A 12615-nucleotide genomic window follows, 5' to 3' on the forward strand; every position below is an offset into this window, starting at 1 on the left:
ACAATGAGATTTAAAGATGATAATCAATGGAATTACGAAAAAACAGCTTTTGGGGTAAACCGCATTGTTGTTTTGGAAATTGTAACTTCAGTGTAAATGTTTAAACCTGGCTTCCAAATGTCTGTCAACCACAGAGGACACCATGCGTGAAAGGGTTAAAGATCTTTTCCGGTCAATCTAAGCCTTTTATTGACTGTGTCAGAGAAGAGCAACACGCTCTCCTGCTCGTTTATAAGAATCAGAATGTAAATTGACCAGTATAGCTAAATTCCAAGATAGAGTTGCGTAGTTAAAACATCAAATGCGGGTTATTTGAGATAGTATGGTCCACTTTTGCATTATTTCCTATAGATGGTTTTTACAACAAGAAAGTGCAACATGAAAAAGTGTGCAACATGGTAATCCCAGCATGATAATTATAATGATTGAACCCTTTGAACAGAGCATCTGGTCGTGCCCGTGGATAAAGCATGTAAATACATTCCTTACATACACCGGTGTACGTTATTTATTGCCAGCCCTGCTGTTGCATTGAAAGCCTGCTCAGAGCTTATAGGAGTATTGTGATAAGTGTGAAAATGGTGACTATGTAATCACAGAAATAGACACATTAATCTCCACAAAGCTTTCCCCTGTCTGTATAAGTGAGTGTGTTTGCTGTGTGTTGTTTGTGACAACGTGCGCCTGAGTGCCGCTGTGTCTTTGAGCGTGCGCGCGCTTGCCAGAGAGAGTTTAGCAGCTAGGTGATGCTTTAATCCAATCTGCTTCCCTACATGCTGATAAGACTGAGTCAGCATTGTGAGCGACTGACAGATCACAGCTTAATCTTTGCATCAGGTGTGATGATGATGGTGGTGTCGGTGCGCTCCAGCTCCTCCTGGTTTTGGTATGGCTTCATCGGTTCTAATTGTCTTTTATGATGTCATACAAGAAAGCCACTTCTGCTGCAACCAGCGAAATCAAGAACCAGCTAAGCTTTTTGGTGTGAAAAAAATGTCAAAAATGTACCGTGTGAACAAAAGCAAATCAGGCAACCCTGCCAACAGATAAGCAGTTAAACAGCAGCTAAGTAGAAAAAGGCATGGCCACCGTTTTGTGCGCTCAGGTTTTCATTGCCTTTCTTCACAGACCGAATAGTTAAGGTCTAATTGACGAGAAGCTGTTTATTCTTCAACGTGAGCTCAAGTGGTATCGCGTCCCCACGTACTCAGGTTGCATACAGCGACAGGATAGAAAAGAGCTGTGTTTATGATGTCTGACTCAAACGGCATGCCTGAGTACAGACTGCAGAGACAGATGCACAGAAATACGAAGATGTGGATATGCGCGTCACTGTTAGCACAGCGGCATGCAGCCGACCTGTGTGATGTTTTGGATGTGTTTGAAGTCCTGCTGCAGAATATTGAATCTGGAAATCGGAAAGATTTGTCACAAGGAAAGAGGAAGAGGAGGCAGAGGGAGGTATCAGACTTCCCCTGAGGGTCAAGTTAGAATTGTAGTTGGAAATATTCTAACCATGTACATTGCATCAAAGCTGTGCTCATTACCCCCCCCCCCCCCCCCCCCCCACACACACACACACACACACACACACACACACACACACACACTCCTCCTCTGTTGCTGCGGTCTCCTCCTCCTTCTTCCATCTTCCTCCATCTTCTTCCTTCTCTTTATCTGCTCTCCCCTTGCTGTCTGCTTGTCCTTTCTTTCCCTCTCTTCTTTCCTTCCCCACTCTCTCTCCTCTGTTCCCTCTTCTCCTCTGCCAAATGTGTTTCTCTCTGGTCTTAGATGAAACAGAAAGTGTTGGTTTAATATTTCCAGATCAGAGTTTTTGAGCCGCACACTGACTCTCGCAGCTTGGAGTGCAGCACAGGAGGTGTTCCTTGTCTCTCACTAGTTCCTCTTGCAATGCTGAATGAAATCAAACCGCATTGTGTGATGCGCTGATGAATCGTAATGATTCACCTCTGGTCATGTATTATTCCATGAGAGGGGAAACATGCCTTTGATATGGTCATAGGTGAATATCTGAACAGCTGTGGCGTACACGCTGATCATGACGTAATTGTTTCAGCCATGCCTTTCATTTTTAACTTTTTCTTTTTTCTTTTAGTTGATTTTCAAATATAACCTGGAAGAAGTTATTTCTTTAAATCTATACTCTATGGTGTCAGTGCATTTATTTCAGCCTAAAACCAGCATACTCCAGCATTGCTGTCAAGATAATTTGCAGTGTAGTGTTGGCTAGGGATGTGCATTTCAAGCAAAAATGCTAGCTGATAATCACTGAGAACTATCCGATGATTATTTCAAAGATCAAACTCTCCAAACTCCTGCATGAACACACACACACACACACACACACACACACACACACACACACGGTATCATATTATTAGTCAGTGCTGGTAAAAACAATGGAAAAGTCAATGGGAACCTATAGTTGTAGGAACTGTACATTTTTTATAATTTAATGACTATTCCAGTATTTGAAAATTGTGATTCGTTAGCGCCACAGAAACATGAGTTGAATAATGTTTTATTTCCATTAAAATTTAATGATATAATGTTCACCAGTAAGGTTGGACATTTTAAAGACTAAAGTTTTAATCATTACAAAAAAACAAAAACAGGGTGTGATTTTGGGAGGGAAAAGTCAGATTCTTGTAAGATAAAAATCCCAATTATAAAAGACATGTTTGTTCTTTTCCCTCACAGTAGCCACAGTATTCTCCCGTAGATATCATCAGTTCCATATCCTCTAAATACTGATACTGTTGTCCTGATCGGCTTCTTCCTCTAATGTTTTCGGCCCCGACTTTTGTAAACCTAAATTTCAATAGCTTCGCCTGAGTCGAGCTGGAAGTGGCTTCATACTGACTTGTGCTTGTTCTTGCTTTTGTGTGTGAACTTCAGGTAATCCAGATCAACTTCGAGGAGTTCGACCTGGAGATAGCCTATGATACTCTGACTATAGGAGATGGAGGGGAGGTGGGAGATCCTACAACTATACTGCAAGTGTAAGTATTACACCACCCTTTTACATATTCTCATTTATTTCCTGTGCAGTTTTTTTTTTTCTCAGGTTTTTTCTAATGCATATCAGGTTGCTTGAAACAGTGCGTGTCAAAAGTCGAGAGACTGTGAAACCCTGAGAGAAAAACTTGTGACTTTGGACTTTACTTTGCTTTTACTTTGCTACATTATTCATCAAGGAATCAGAGGTGTGAAATCCCACACTGTATTATTTCTCTTTTAACGGCAACATGAGCGCCGTTGGTTGTCACAGAGAATAGTGTAGTAGCTGCTTGGAAAAAAAATGTGTCAGAGGCCGATAACTATCAACGATATGTATAATTTATAATTATGATGATGAGGTACAGAAAGAGCGAGGTAGCAGTGGGATTATGGCTGCAAAACAGCTTCACCAACGTATTGTAGTCAGATAAAAATAACAACTTTCTGAAAATTTGCCGCCTTAACCGCAGTTTCTTTCAGTGACTTCATAAAGCAGATTGTGCAAGCTTCCCTCATCGGGGGAAGTGTTATTGTCAGTCTATCAACTGCTCCCCACGAGAATTAACATCTTCCACATAAAGTGTAAATGATCAGACTTCTTTCCTGTACTTTGTCAATTTTCATTCTGATTCTTGATTTGCTTCCTTCAGTCGGCAGCTTGAAACCTTTTGTCTTCTTTTTCTGCAATTAGTCTGATCGTAAAACAGCAATCGGCATTTTGTTTGCCCCCCTCAAACAGATGTACTGATCTTGAATTTTCAAATTGCTCTGCATTGCCCAAAAGGATAACAGATGCAGAGCTTTTACAACGTGGATGATTTCGATTCACTTTTAAGTCAGTCACTGTTTACTTTCATGCATAAAAGCTGCTGGCAGTCTAAAAAAAAAGAGAAAAGTGCTGCATAGTGTGAATGTACCCTGAGCAGTTTGCTTTCCTGCGGGAGCAGGCTGGGAAACCAAAGCAAACCAAACCAAAGTGTTGAGCTCCAGCGCTGTAAGCTCCAGCAATTTTGTTCACACTCAGAGCGTCACTTGAGAATGTGATTATGGTTTTGATTGCAGTGCTGAAAATTAAACTGTTTTATAATGGTAATTAAAATGACAGCGGTTTAATTGTAACATATTTTCTACTCCAGCCTTTCAGGTAGCTTTGTCCCTGACCTGATAGTCAGCATGACCCACCAGATGTGGCTCCACCTGCAGTCAGACGAGAGTGTCGGATCTATTGGATTTAAGATCAACTACAAAGGTAAGAAATCAGCAAATGTTTGTGATCGAGGGGAAAAGTAAATTCATTATATGTGTTTGAATTGCAATTCAAAATGCTACGTGTGGTCGCCAAAAAAACCTCTACTACGTGCTGTGCTCCATCATCCCTGACAGACTTGAAGGCCTGTGTCATTGCGTTGTGATCCACTGCAACTGACAGAACTGACTTTTCTGTCTCTCAAAAGAAGAAATAACACAGTGTTAAGCTTACAAATTAAACAATGACTTCTTAAGCAGTAAAACACTCCCTCAGTCAGTTTAATACACTTTGGGATTTTGCTACTACAGCCTTATTTGGAATGATCATGGACCACTGGGCACATGCACCAAAAACCCTCTGTGGGCTTCCTCTATTTCAGAGCCCAGGGAGCATTCGCAGTAAAATCCCTCTGCAGCTGAGCCAGTTCAGAGGATGCACGTCCAGGACTTTTACTGCCCGAACCTCTTCTAGACTTTACAAATGTTATTGGACCAAAGTGATCATAATCTGTCAATAAAGAGAGTAACTTCTTGGGTTTGTAACACAAATATTTACTCACAGGATAAAAAAAAACTGCTGCTTTCAAACTGTATATAAAAAATACTTTTGGGGACGCTTGCCTTGCTTAATGTATACAGATGTCATAACACCCTGTGCAGACACTACACTAGAAAAACACTTAAAGGAACAGTTCACCCCAAAATCAGAAATACATAATTGTCTCTGGGCACTCTGTTTGTGGTGTCCAAAGCGCAAAAAAAAAAACATGTCCCTTTAAGATTTTAACTCTCCTCAAATGTTGTGTTATTGCAAAATCTAGCATGTTGCAGACAAACATTCGAATGGTTTTATTACTAAGACTATAGAAGCACATTTGGAGACATGTTTGTTGCACGCTGCTGGTTTTATTGTTTCACCTACTGCCAAGAAAGTTGCCAAATAATTTAGTCTTTATATAAGGGGCTAAGGAGAATCTTGAAAGGTGGGGTTCCCAGGTTGTCACCCTGGGAACAAGGTTGGATCAAAGGTAGAGATCACCCTGGGTGCACATCGACCACCAGATTAGTCTGCCATCAGCATTTTGAGATTCATATTAGGTTAAATTTCTATTTCATGGATGTGCCCCCGTGTTCTATTTCACCTGGAAGTTACTTTTCCACATGGAAAAGTAATTGTTGTGATCAAACAGAATCCATTTTAGATGTCAGTCTGTAGAGTTTGTTTCAGGGCAACTTCAAGATTAATTTTCTGGTGTATTTGTTTTAAAAAAAATAAATGCTCTCCTGCAACACCTGACCTTTATCTCAATTTCAATTAAAAACATTATCATTTCTGTCAATGCAGCACCTGCCGTGCTAAAATATTAACCTTCCACGGGTCTCTATTTGATAGATGTAGTGGGAATTTGATTACAGCGCATGAAACACAAAGGTGAGCTATGCTGCAGAAATGAACTTTGTGTGCCTCATTTGGGTGTCATCATCCATGGATTTATTGTCATAATGAGGTCACAGTGCTGCCTCTGGTAATGCAGCGAGTTCCAAAAGTGGTGGGACAATGACACATTGTTTTGATATATCTTTGCCCTTTATAGTCTTTGAGTTTCAGAGTGAAGTTCAAATACTACAGGGTGGAAATTGTGATTCAAAGAACACACTGTCCAATTAAATTGAACGTTTTTGCTATTGTTATATGGCGTGTATTTAACATTTGAAGCACACTAATTCGGTATTGTACTAAATTATTCAAACGTATAATAATTACAAACCGTGAACCTTTCTCTAACAAAAGAGTCTCTTCATGTTAGGTCCATTTTATAGTATATCTCTTTTGAGCCGTAACCAGGTAGGTTAAAACACATGATTAGCTAATGAACTACATATTTAAAGATTTCATGGATTTCAAACACATCTCACATCATAAAGGGCATCTGCTAAGGGGCCGCGCAATAACTGCACATATCCTCCTTCATTTTTCTTGAGTTATTTCCCCTCAGAGATCGATGGAAAAATTAATGAAGGGAAGCACCATTTAAATGCATCCATGCTGATAATAATACTCCATTGTACGAGCATTGTGGCCTGGTATTCTTTTATTTGCAGGGATTGGCTGTTATGTACAATACTCTGGGTATATGCTGCATTATTTTTACAACGGAGAATAATGTATTTAACCAACAAGCCCAATCCAATGCCAGCAAATGGTGTGTAGGTGTTAATTGGATTGGCCGGGTGGTAGTTGTGGCCAATAAAAGCTAAACACGGATGTATTGTGCATTGTTGGTAAACATTCAGGTGAGATTTTAGCATGGTGCAATAATGAGCGACATCATAATGCATCATAGAGGTTGTTCAGAGCAGGGGCGCCGCTAGGAGTGCGAAACATCCTGGGCTTTAGCCGCGCAGACAGTGTTGCCCCAGTTACCTTGAAAAAGTAATCTGATTACTGATTACTGATTACTACACTGAGAGTGTACAGCAAACCTTAATATTCTCATTTTAAGCTGACACAAACCCAAAATGATGACTGTATTTCCAGCTAGAAAACACACATCTCTCTCCTTCCTCCATTGTTGTTTTCTGTTTGTGTCGCTGCGTGGTGTTACATGTGACTTGTCCTCATGCTGAAAACGAGTTTTCGTACATGTTAGATCGCGCCTTGAGAAGCAAGAAGAAAGCAAAAATATATATTTTTACCAAGGAAAATGACACAAATAATAGTAACGCACAGTGACTTGAATGAGTAACTTTAATCTGATTCCTGGTTTGGAAATATTAACACGTTAGATTACTCGTTACTGAAAAAAGTGGTCAGATTAGAGTAACACATCGCTGCCTGCAGATCAGTTCTTTTTTTAACGGGGGTCCGGGGATTTCTCCCCTGGGAAATTTTGAAGATTGGACTGTTAAAGATGCAATTTCAAGGTGGTTTTAGAAAGAAAGGAAGGCCATTTGTTGGGGTCCTCATCATCATATTTTAATCACAAATGAAGTTAATATTCCCTCACTACAGGCCTACTGAGTAATGTTTACGTTAAAGATATTATAGCCTGTAATAAGACCTGTGCGGTGTGCATGGGCTGTTAGAGCAGGTAGACCATTCCCTATTATAATTTCTTCGCTTCATTGTCTATCTGCATTAGGCCTACAGTAGGCTTTGCAGGGTATGAAGAGAAAAAAAAATGTCATTTAGCAGAGACTACACACCCAGACTACACCCATGAACACAATTAAATTTTTTCACGAACCTGAGCTGATGGACGTATTATCAGGGGTTGGGGACTTGGCTTTTTTTTTTTTCCAAAGAACCTCCGAATATCCATAATAACTAACTGCTATAAACGCTGCAGTGTTACTAAACAGTAGGCTAATAGACGGGCTCTGGTAATATCAGTGACGCATAGAGGGGGGAAAGAATAACACTGGTGACAATGTGGCATTTGTGGCTGCTGGCCGTTCGATATGCAACCACATAAAAACCTCCTGGGCTTTTAAAAACACATTTTTTTTAAGGCATAGAGATCCGGGGCTATAGCATAAAGTGAATAAAAAGTTTAAAAATGGCGAGTCACTTCAGACAGATTTTCATCAGGAATGGTGGTTATTTATCCATGAGGACAACAATTTCCCAAATCCCACACTACTTCATTACTTCATCAAAGTACGATTTTTTGTTTTAATTCTTTTGAGTGACAGAACCCCAGGGACAGAAATTAAGTACTGAGCCTTTAAAGGCGCAATATGAAAGAAACAGCCACGTAGCAAATATATACTCAGAGACATATGGGTGCTGCTATTATGTTCACATTAGTTTTGTGTTTGTTTGTTTCTTCTGTGCTCTATTGTCCTGTAATAATCCAGAGCCATGATGTATCTAGAGGCAAAAAACAGTAGATAACATTCACCTGGATGTATATACCTGTGTATATTTCCTTATATTCACTTACTCAGACACAAATACCCTGAAAATTTCTACCAACACTCAGTGCAAGATAAATGTGTTTGTCTCTAAGTGCTGGCTCCATCACCCACAAGATTTACTATAAAGGTGGTGTTATTGGGTGGCTGTGTGAGATGTATGTGTGTTTTTGAGAAAGAAAAAAAAAAAGGGGAAAGGCACTGCAGTGTGTGTGTGCATGCTGTATGTGTCTGTGTATTCCTAAAGCCACATCCCATAGACCTTGGCTATGAAATATAAACATTATCAGTAACTCTAGCCTTGCTGCAAAGTCACCGGTGCACTACACAATGTATGTGTGTGTGCGCCTCGGACAGGTCCTCCATCAGTGAGCCAACGGAGCTCTACCAACAAGTCACTCACCTCTTTCACACTCTCCCCTCTCTTTCCTCCTCTCCCTCTGTCTGTCTCTCCATTGGTCTCATTTTTCCTCATTAGCCAGCTCTCTATCCTCCATTCTCTCTTTCCCTTCCTTCAAAAATCAAAACATGTTCTCTGTCTTTCTAAAGCGCTGTTGTTCGGTTTCTCTCCGTCCACCTTTCTCTCTCCATCAACCCGTTCTTTGCGCTCATGTGTTGTCTTATCAGCTGATCAGTCCTGTTCCTCTTTTTTTTCACCCCGCTTCTTCTCTGTGTAATCCTCTCTCTCTCTCCTCTCTATCCCTCTTTTTTTCTTGTCACCATTCATCTATTATTAAAGCCAAGGTCACCAACCCCGCAACACTTTGACTCCACTCCCCGATGCTAGGCATACAAATCACACAAACACACACACCGACAGACACACACAGCGGCCCATACCGCCTGTGTAGCAATCTTTCAGTCTAGCCTGAATCGTGGCATGTCAGAGCTATAGATTGAAGGGGGCACAGCAACATTATTGACATCATTTACATTAAAGTTTCAGTGAGTTTCTGTCGACTCTATGAATATATGAATTGATCATGAGCTTATATATCTGTCTGCACACACGTAAAGAGGTGTCATTGAGGTTTTAGAGCATAATATATTTGCGTGTGTGTGTGTATTTGTTTGTGCGTGACTGTGAAATAATCCAATACCTTGAGCAGAAGCACTTTCAAAGCTTAATATTCGCCTTAAATTTGCTTTACTTTTTCAGTTTGACAACAATAAAACAGCGTCTCAGTGATTTGGTTTCATTTTCTGCGAAATGGAAAAAAAGGTATTGAGCTTGTTAGTGCATAGATGCATGTCGCCGTTTCATGATATCTGACTTTATATTGGCTTTTGGTTGAAAACAGAAACCGCAAAAGTAAGGTTAAAGGTGCCACATTTAAGAATTGGGCTTTTGTCAAATTCTTACATACTGCTACAAATGGGGCAGCATATCAACTCAGTAACTACTAACTGCTGTTATTTAGAGCTGTCGTTAGTTGATAAGCTTGCATAGCTTTGGTGTTGCACCGCTGGCAAAAGAGCTTTGGACGGGGCCACCGGGTTAACATGCTAATTTTAAATTTTTTTGTTAAACACGTAGACATCATAACATCAAAACCATTACTTCTTCACAATCTGTTGATAATTGTGGTGCATTTTTTATGTTTTCGACTAAATTTATTACACCTTAAACCCAGTCCTTCAATACAATTACAATGGGTATCTCTAAGGTATTGGTTAAGTCTTAATTTCTGTTTTTGCTTACAATATTTTCAAACATGTTGTATGTCTTGAGCAGATAAGACATATTCAGTATGTGAATATGTAGTATTGAATAAAACAACATGGATTCATAAAACACAGAGCAGGCTGAACAGTGCAGCGTCCTGATAATCCTTTTTGAATAAGGTCCATCTCAAGATGTTATTCTCAAGTCAAAGAATGTTTGTGTTTGTATGACTAGCAGTGGATATAGAGACTGCACATATTTCAGTTCCTCTTCTTCTTTTTTTCTTTGTAAACAGTTTGTTTGTTTGAAAAGCTTGTTCGAATTCTTTGTACCATCTCTGAGTGCCTTCAGCAGTTTTCCATCACAAGCTCATCTTACTTGTATGAGACAAGCCTTTGCTTGTTATGATCTCATAGTTTTCCTCTACTATCCCTGGAAGATGTACAGTTTTAGTGAGGACTTTTTTTGAATTTGCATTTGTAAAGTGAACATAATGGATAAGTACTTTTTTTGAATTTAATAAGACTTTAAAGATGCTTTAAATGATATTCAGCTACATCTATCGATTAGCAGAAAACTAAAAATTATAACATTTTCAGTAACAGATAATTAACTGCCATGCCTACTGAAGCCTGGAACATTATGTGTCCATCAAGTTGCATTTTGAGATGAAGAAAAAAATCAAGTTTGAGCCCAGAAGAACAGATAACAGAGAAACTTAACTCACATCACACATGTGTGTGTTTGCTTCTTTATTAACATTTCAAATCTCATCTATAGAACTTTTTAGTGTTATATTTTATATATAGAAAATGTTGTATGTCATGTAAACCTTTGTGAGTTGGACGTGAGTACTGTAGGCCAGTTTGCGCTGCTCAGCAGTAACATTTCTTTTGATATTTTAGGACTTCCACTGAATGGGATTTTAAATGAAATATTTAGTACAACTCAAATTCAGCATCTGCCAGTTGGATTGATGCAGGATTCAACACTACACACACAGAGTAAACCTTCTGTTCCACTTAGGAGGAGCAGCTGATTCCTGCCAAATGAAACAGGCACAGGTGCTCACTTGCCCCTCACTCACCTGCTGCCCACAAAGGCCACATTTTGAGGACGAATGTGGCACTTGTATCAGACTGAACTGTCACATGGACGTTGGTGTGTGTCGTGACTTCTGTGATGCCAGAAATGGCTTTTATTAACAAACAATACGACCAGTCAGGACTGAACTGGATAACTGATGCAGAATCATTACTCTCTTGAACTATACATTTCTATATGAAGAATATAATTGAATAACATTGTATTTTATTGTATTCTAAATTAAGACATTCCTGTATGTGTTTTATGTGTGCGTAGCATTATGGGGCCACAGCTTGCATTTCATCGTTCAGCACGTGTTGTAAAATGACAAATGACCCAGATCTGTTGATAGAAGTCTACCTGTAAGACATACTGTATGTCTGCATGTTTAATCACTGAAATGTTTTATTTTTTTTATTTTTCCAGTATGGTTGCCTTAGATGTAATATAAATATTTGCATCACCTCTTGTCTATTTTCACTGAAGCACATGTTGAATGGTGATGTTGAGAATTTGTTTCCGGCAGTGAGTCATTCCCCGGAGCTCTGGCTTTTTTTAAAGTGCATCATTCTAGCATTATCCCATCATCCTGTGTTATGCAACGCTGTGCTGGGAGACCACAAAGTGCAGCGCCAAGTGGCTGCCACACAGCCCGTTGTAAAAGAGGGCTAGATGGTACATGTGTTAATCTCATGGCAAATGCTTTTCAACTCATGCTCGATGTAACTAGGTTTATCTTGCAGCATGCGTTTAGCTTATCTGACGTTACTCTGCAGCTAAGGATCATACACACAGCCTCCTTTTTTTTTTTTTTCTCTCTTCTCTTCATCAGAATCCCATCACAGAGTCATAATGTCAGCTCTTACTTTTCAGATTTTATTTTAGATTTTTCATCTGCTTTTTTATGGTTTTTAATATGTGATGTGTTTATAGGTGGGGAAGATGTCAAGGTGGATTTTTACAGCGAGGTTGACCCCTGGTGTATGTGCGTGTGTGCTGAGAGGGACAGATAGATCGCCGCACGCGCGCGCGTGTGTGTGTGTGTGTTCATCTGTGCTTTCTTCATGTCTCCTGTGTAGTGGTGCACACGTATGTGTCTGTGTAATTGTGAATGTGAATAGCACTATGGTAAAAACGGGGAGATTAAAAGAGGAAGTGAGAAAGCAGGGGCATAGCAAGTCAAAGGAGGCCACAAGAGGGAAAACAAAAGAGAACTGCAACGCATTTATGAAATTTCATCCTGCAATAATAGCGCTGACCACCCGCTCTGGCCAGCATATTTTTTGTAAATATTTCCAGCAGCTGTTAGATTTGTGTTAGAGTCCCACAGGGTCTCAATCTGGCTGGAGCAGTGTAGTCTAGATACTGAACAGGACGCTGTTAATCACATAACACTAAACAGCATTTCATTCAGAGCGGCTGAAACACCATGAAATATGAATTCATGAAATATTCATTCCCAACATAACCAGAGACGTGGTTCAATTTTGCAGTCAATAACCTTAGTGTTTGGGTCGTAATGCCAAAGCCAGACACTTTTTTGGTGTGTGTGTGTGTCTGTGTGTGCATATATGTGCGTGTGTGCTTCAGAGGTAGCCTGTGAAGGGTAGGGCTTACTTAATGGCAAAACTGTAAACAGCATTTCAATTTCGTGTCATGAATTATTGACTTGTGTG

General features: G+C 39.8%; 1 protein-coding gene across 9 annotated transcripts in view; it reads left to right on the forward strand.

Moving 5' to 3' along the window:
* csmd3b (CUB and Sushi multiple domains 3b) overlaps positions 1–12615 on the forward strand; it is a 376450-nt gene that overhangs the window by 264653 nt on the left and 99182 nt on the right. For all 9 annotated transcript variants that reach the window (XM_030411810.1, XM_030411811.1, XM_030411812.1 and 6 more), the window contains 2 exons: positions 2920–3023; positions 4158–4270. In XM_030411810.1, coding sequence (XP_030267670.1) covers positions 2920–3023; positions 4158–4270 — 217 coding nt within the window. The remainder of the gene's footprint in view (positions 1–2919; positions 3024–4157; positions 4271–12615) is intronic.

This window comes from Sparus aurata, chromosome 3 (assembly GCF_900880675.1).
Source record: "Sparus aurata chromosome 3, fSpaAur1.1, whole genome shotgun sequence".
Lineage (NCBI taxonomy): Eukaryota > Metazoa > Chordata > Actinopteri > Spariformes > Sparidae > Sparus > Sparus aurata.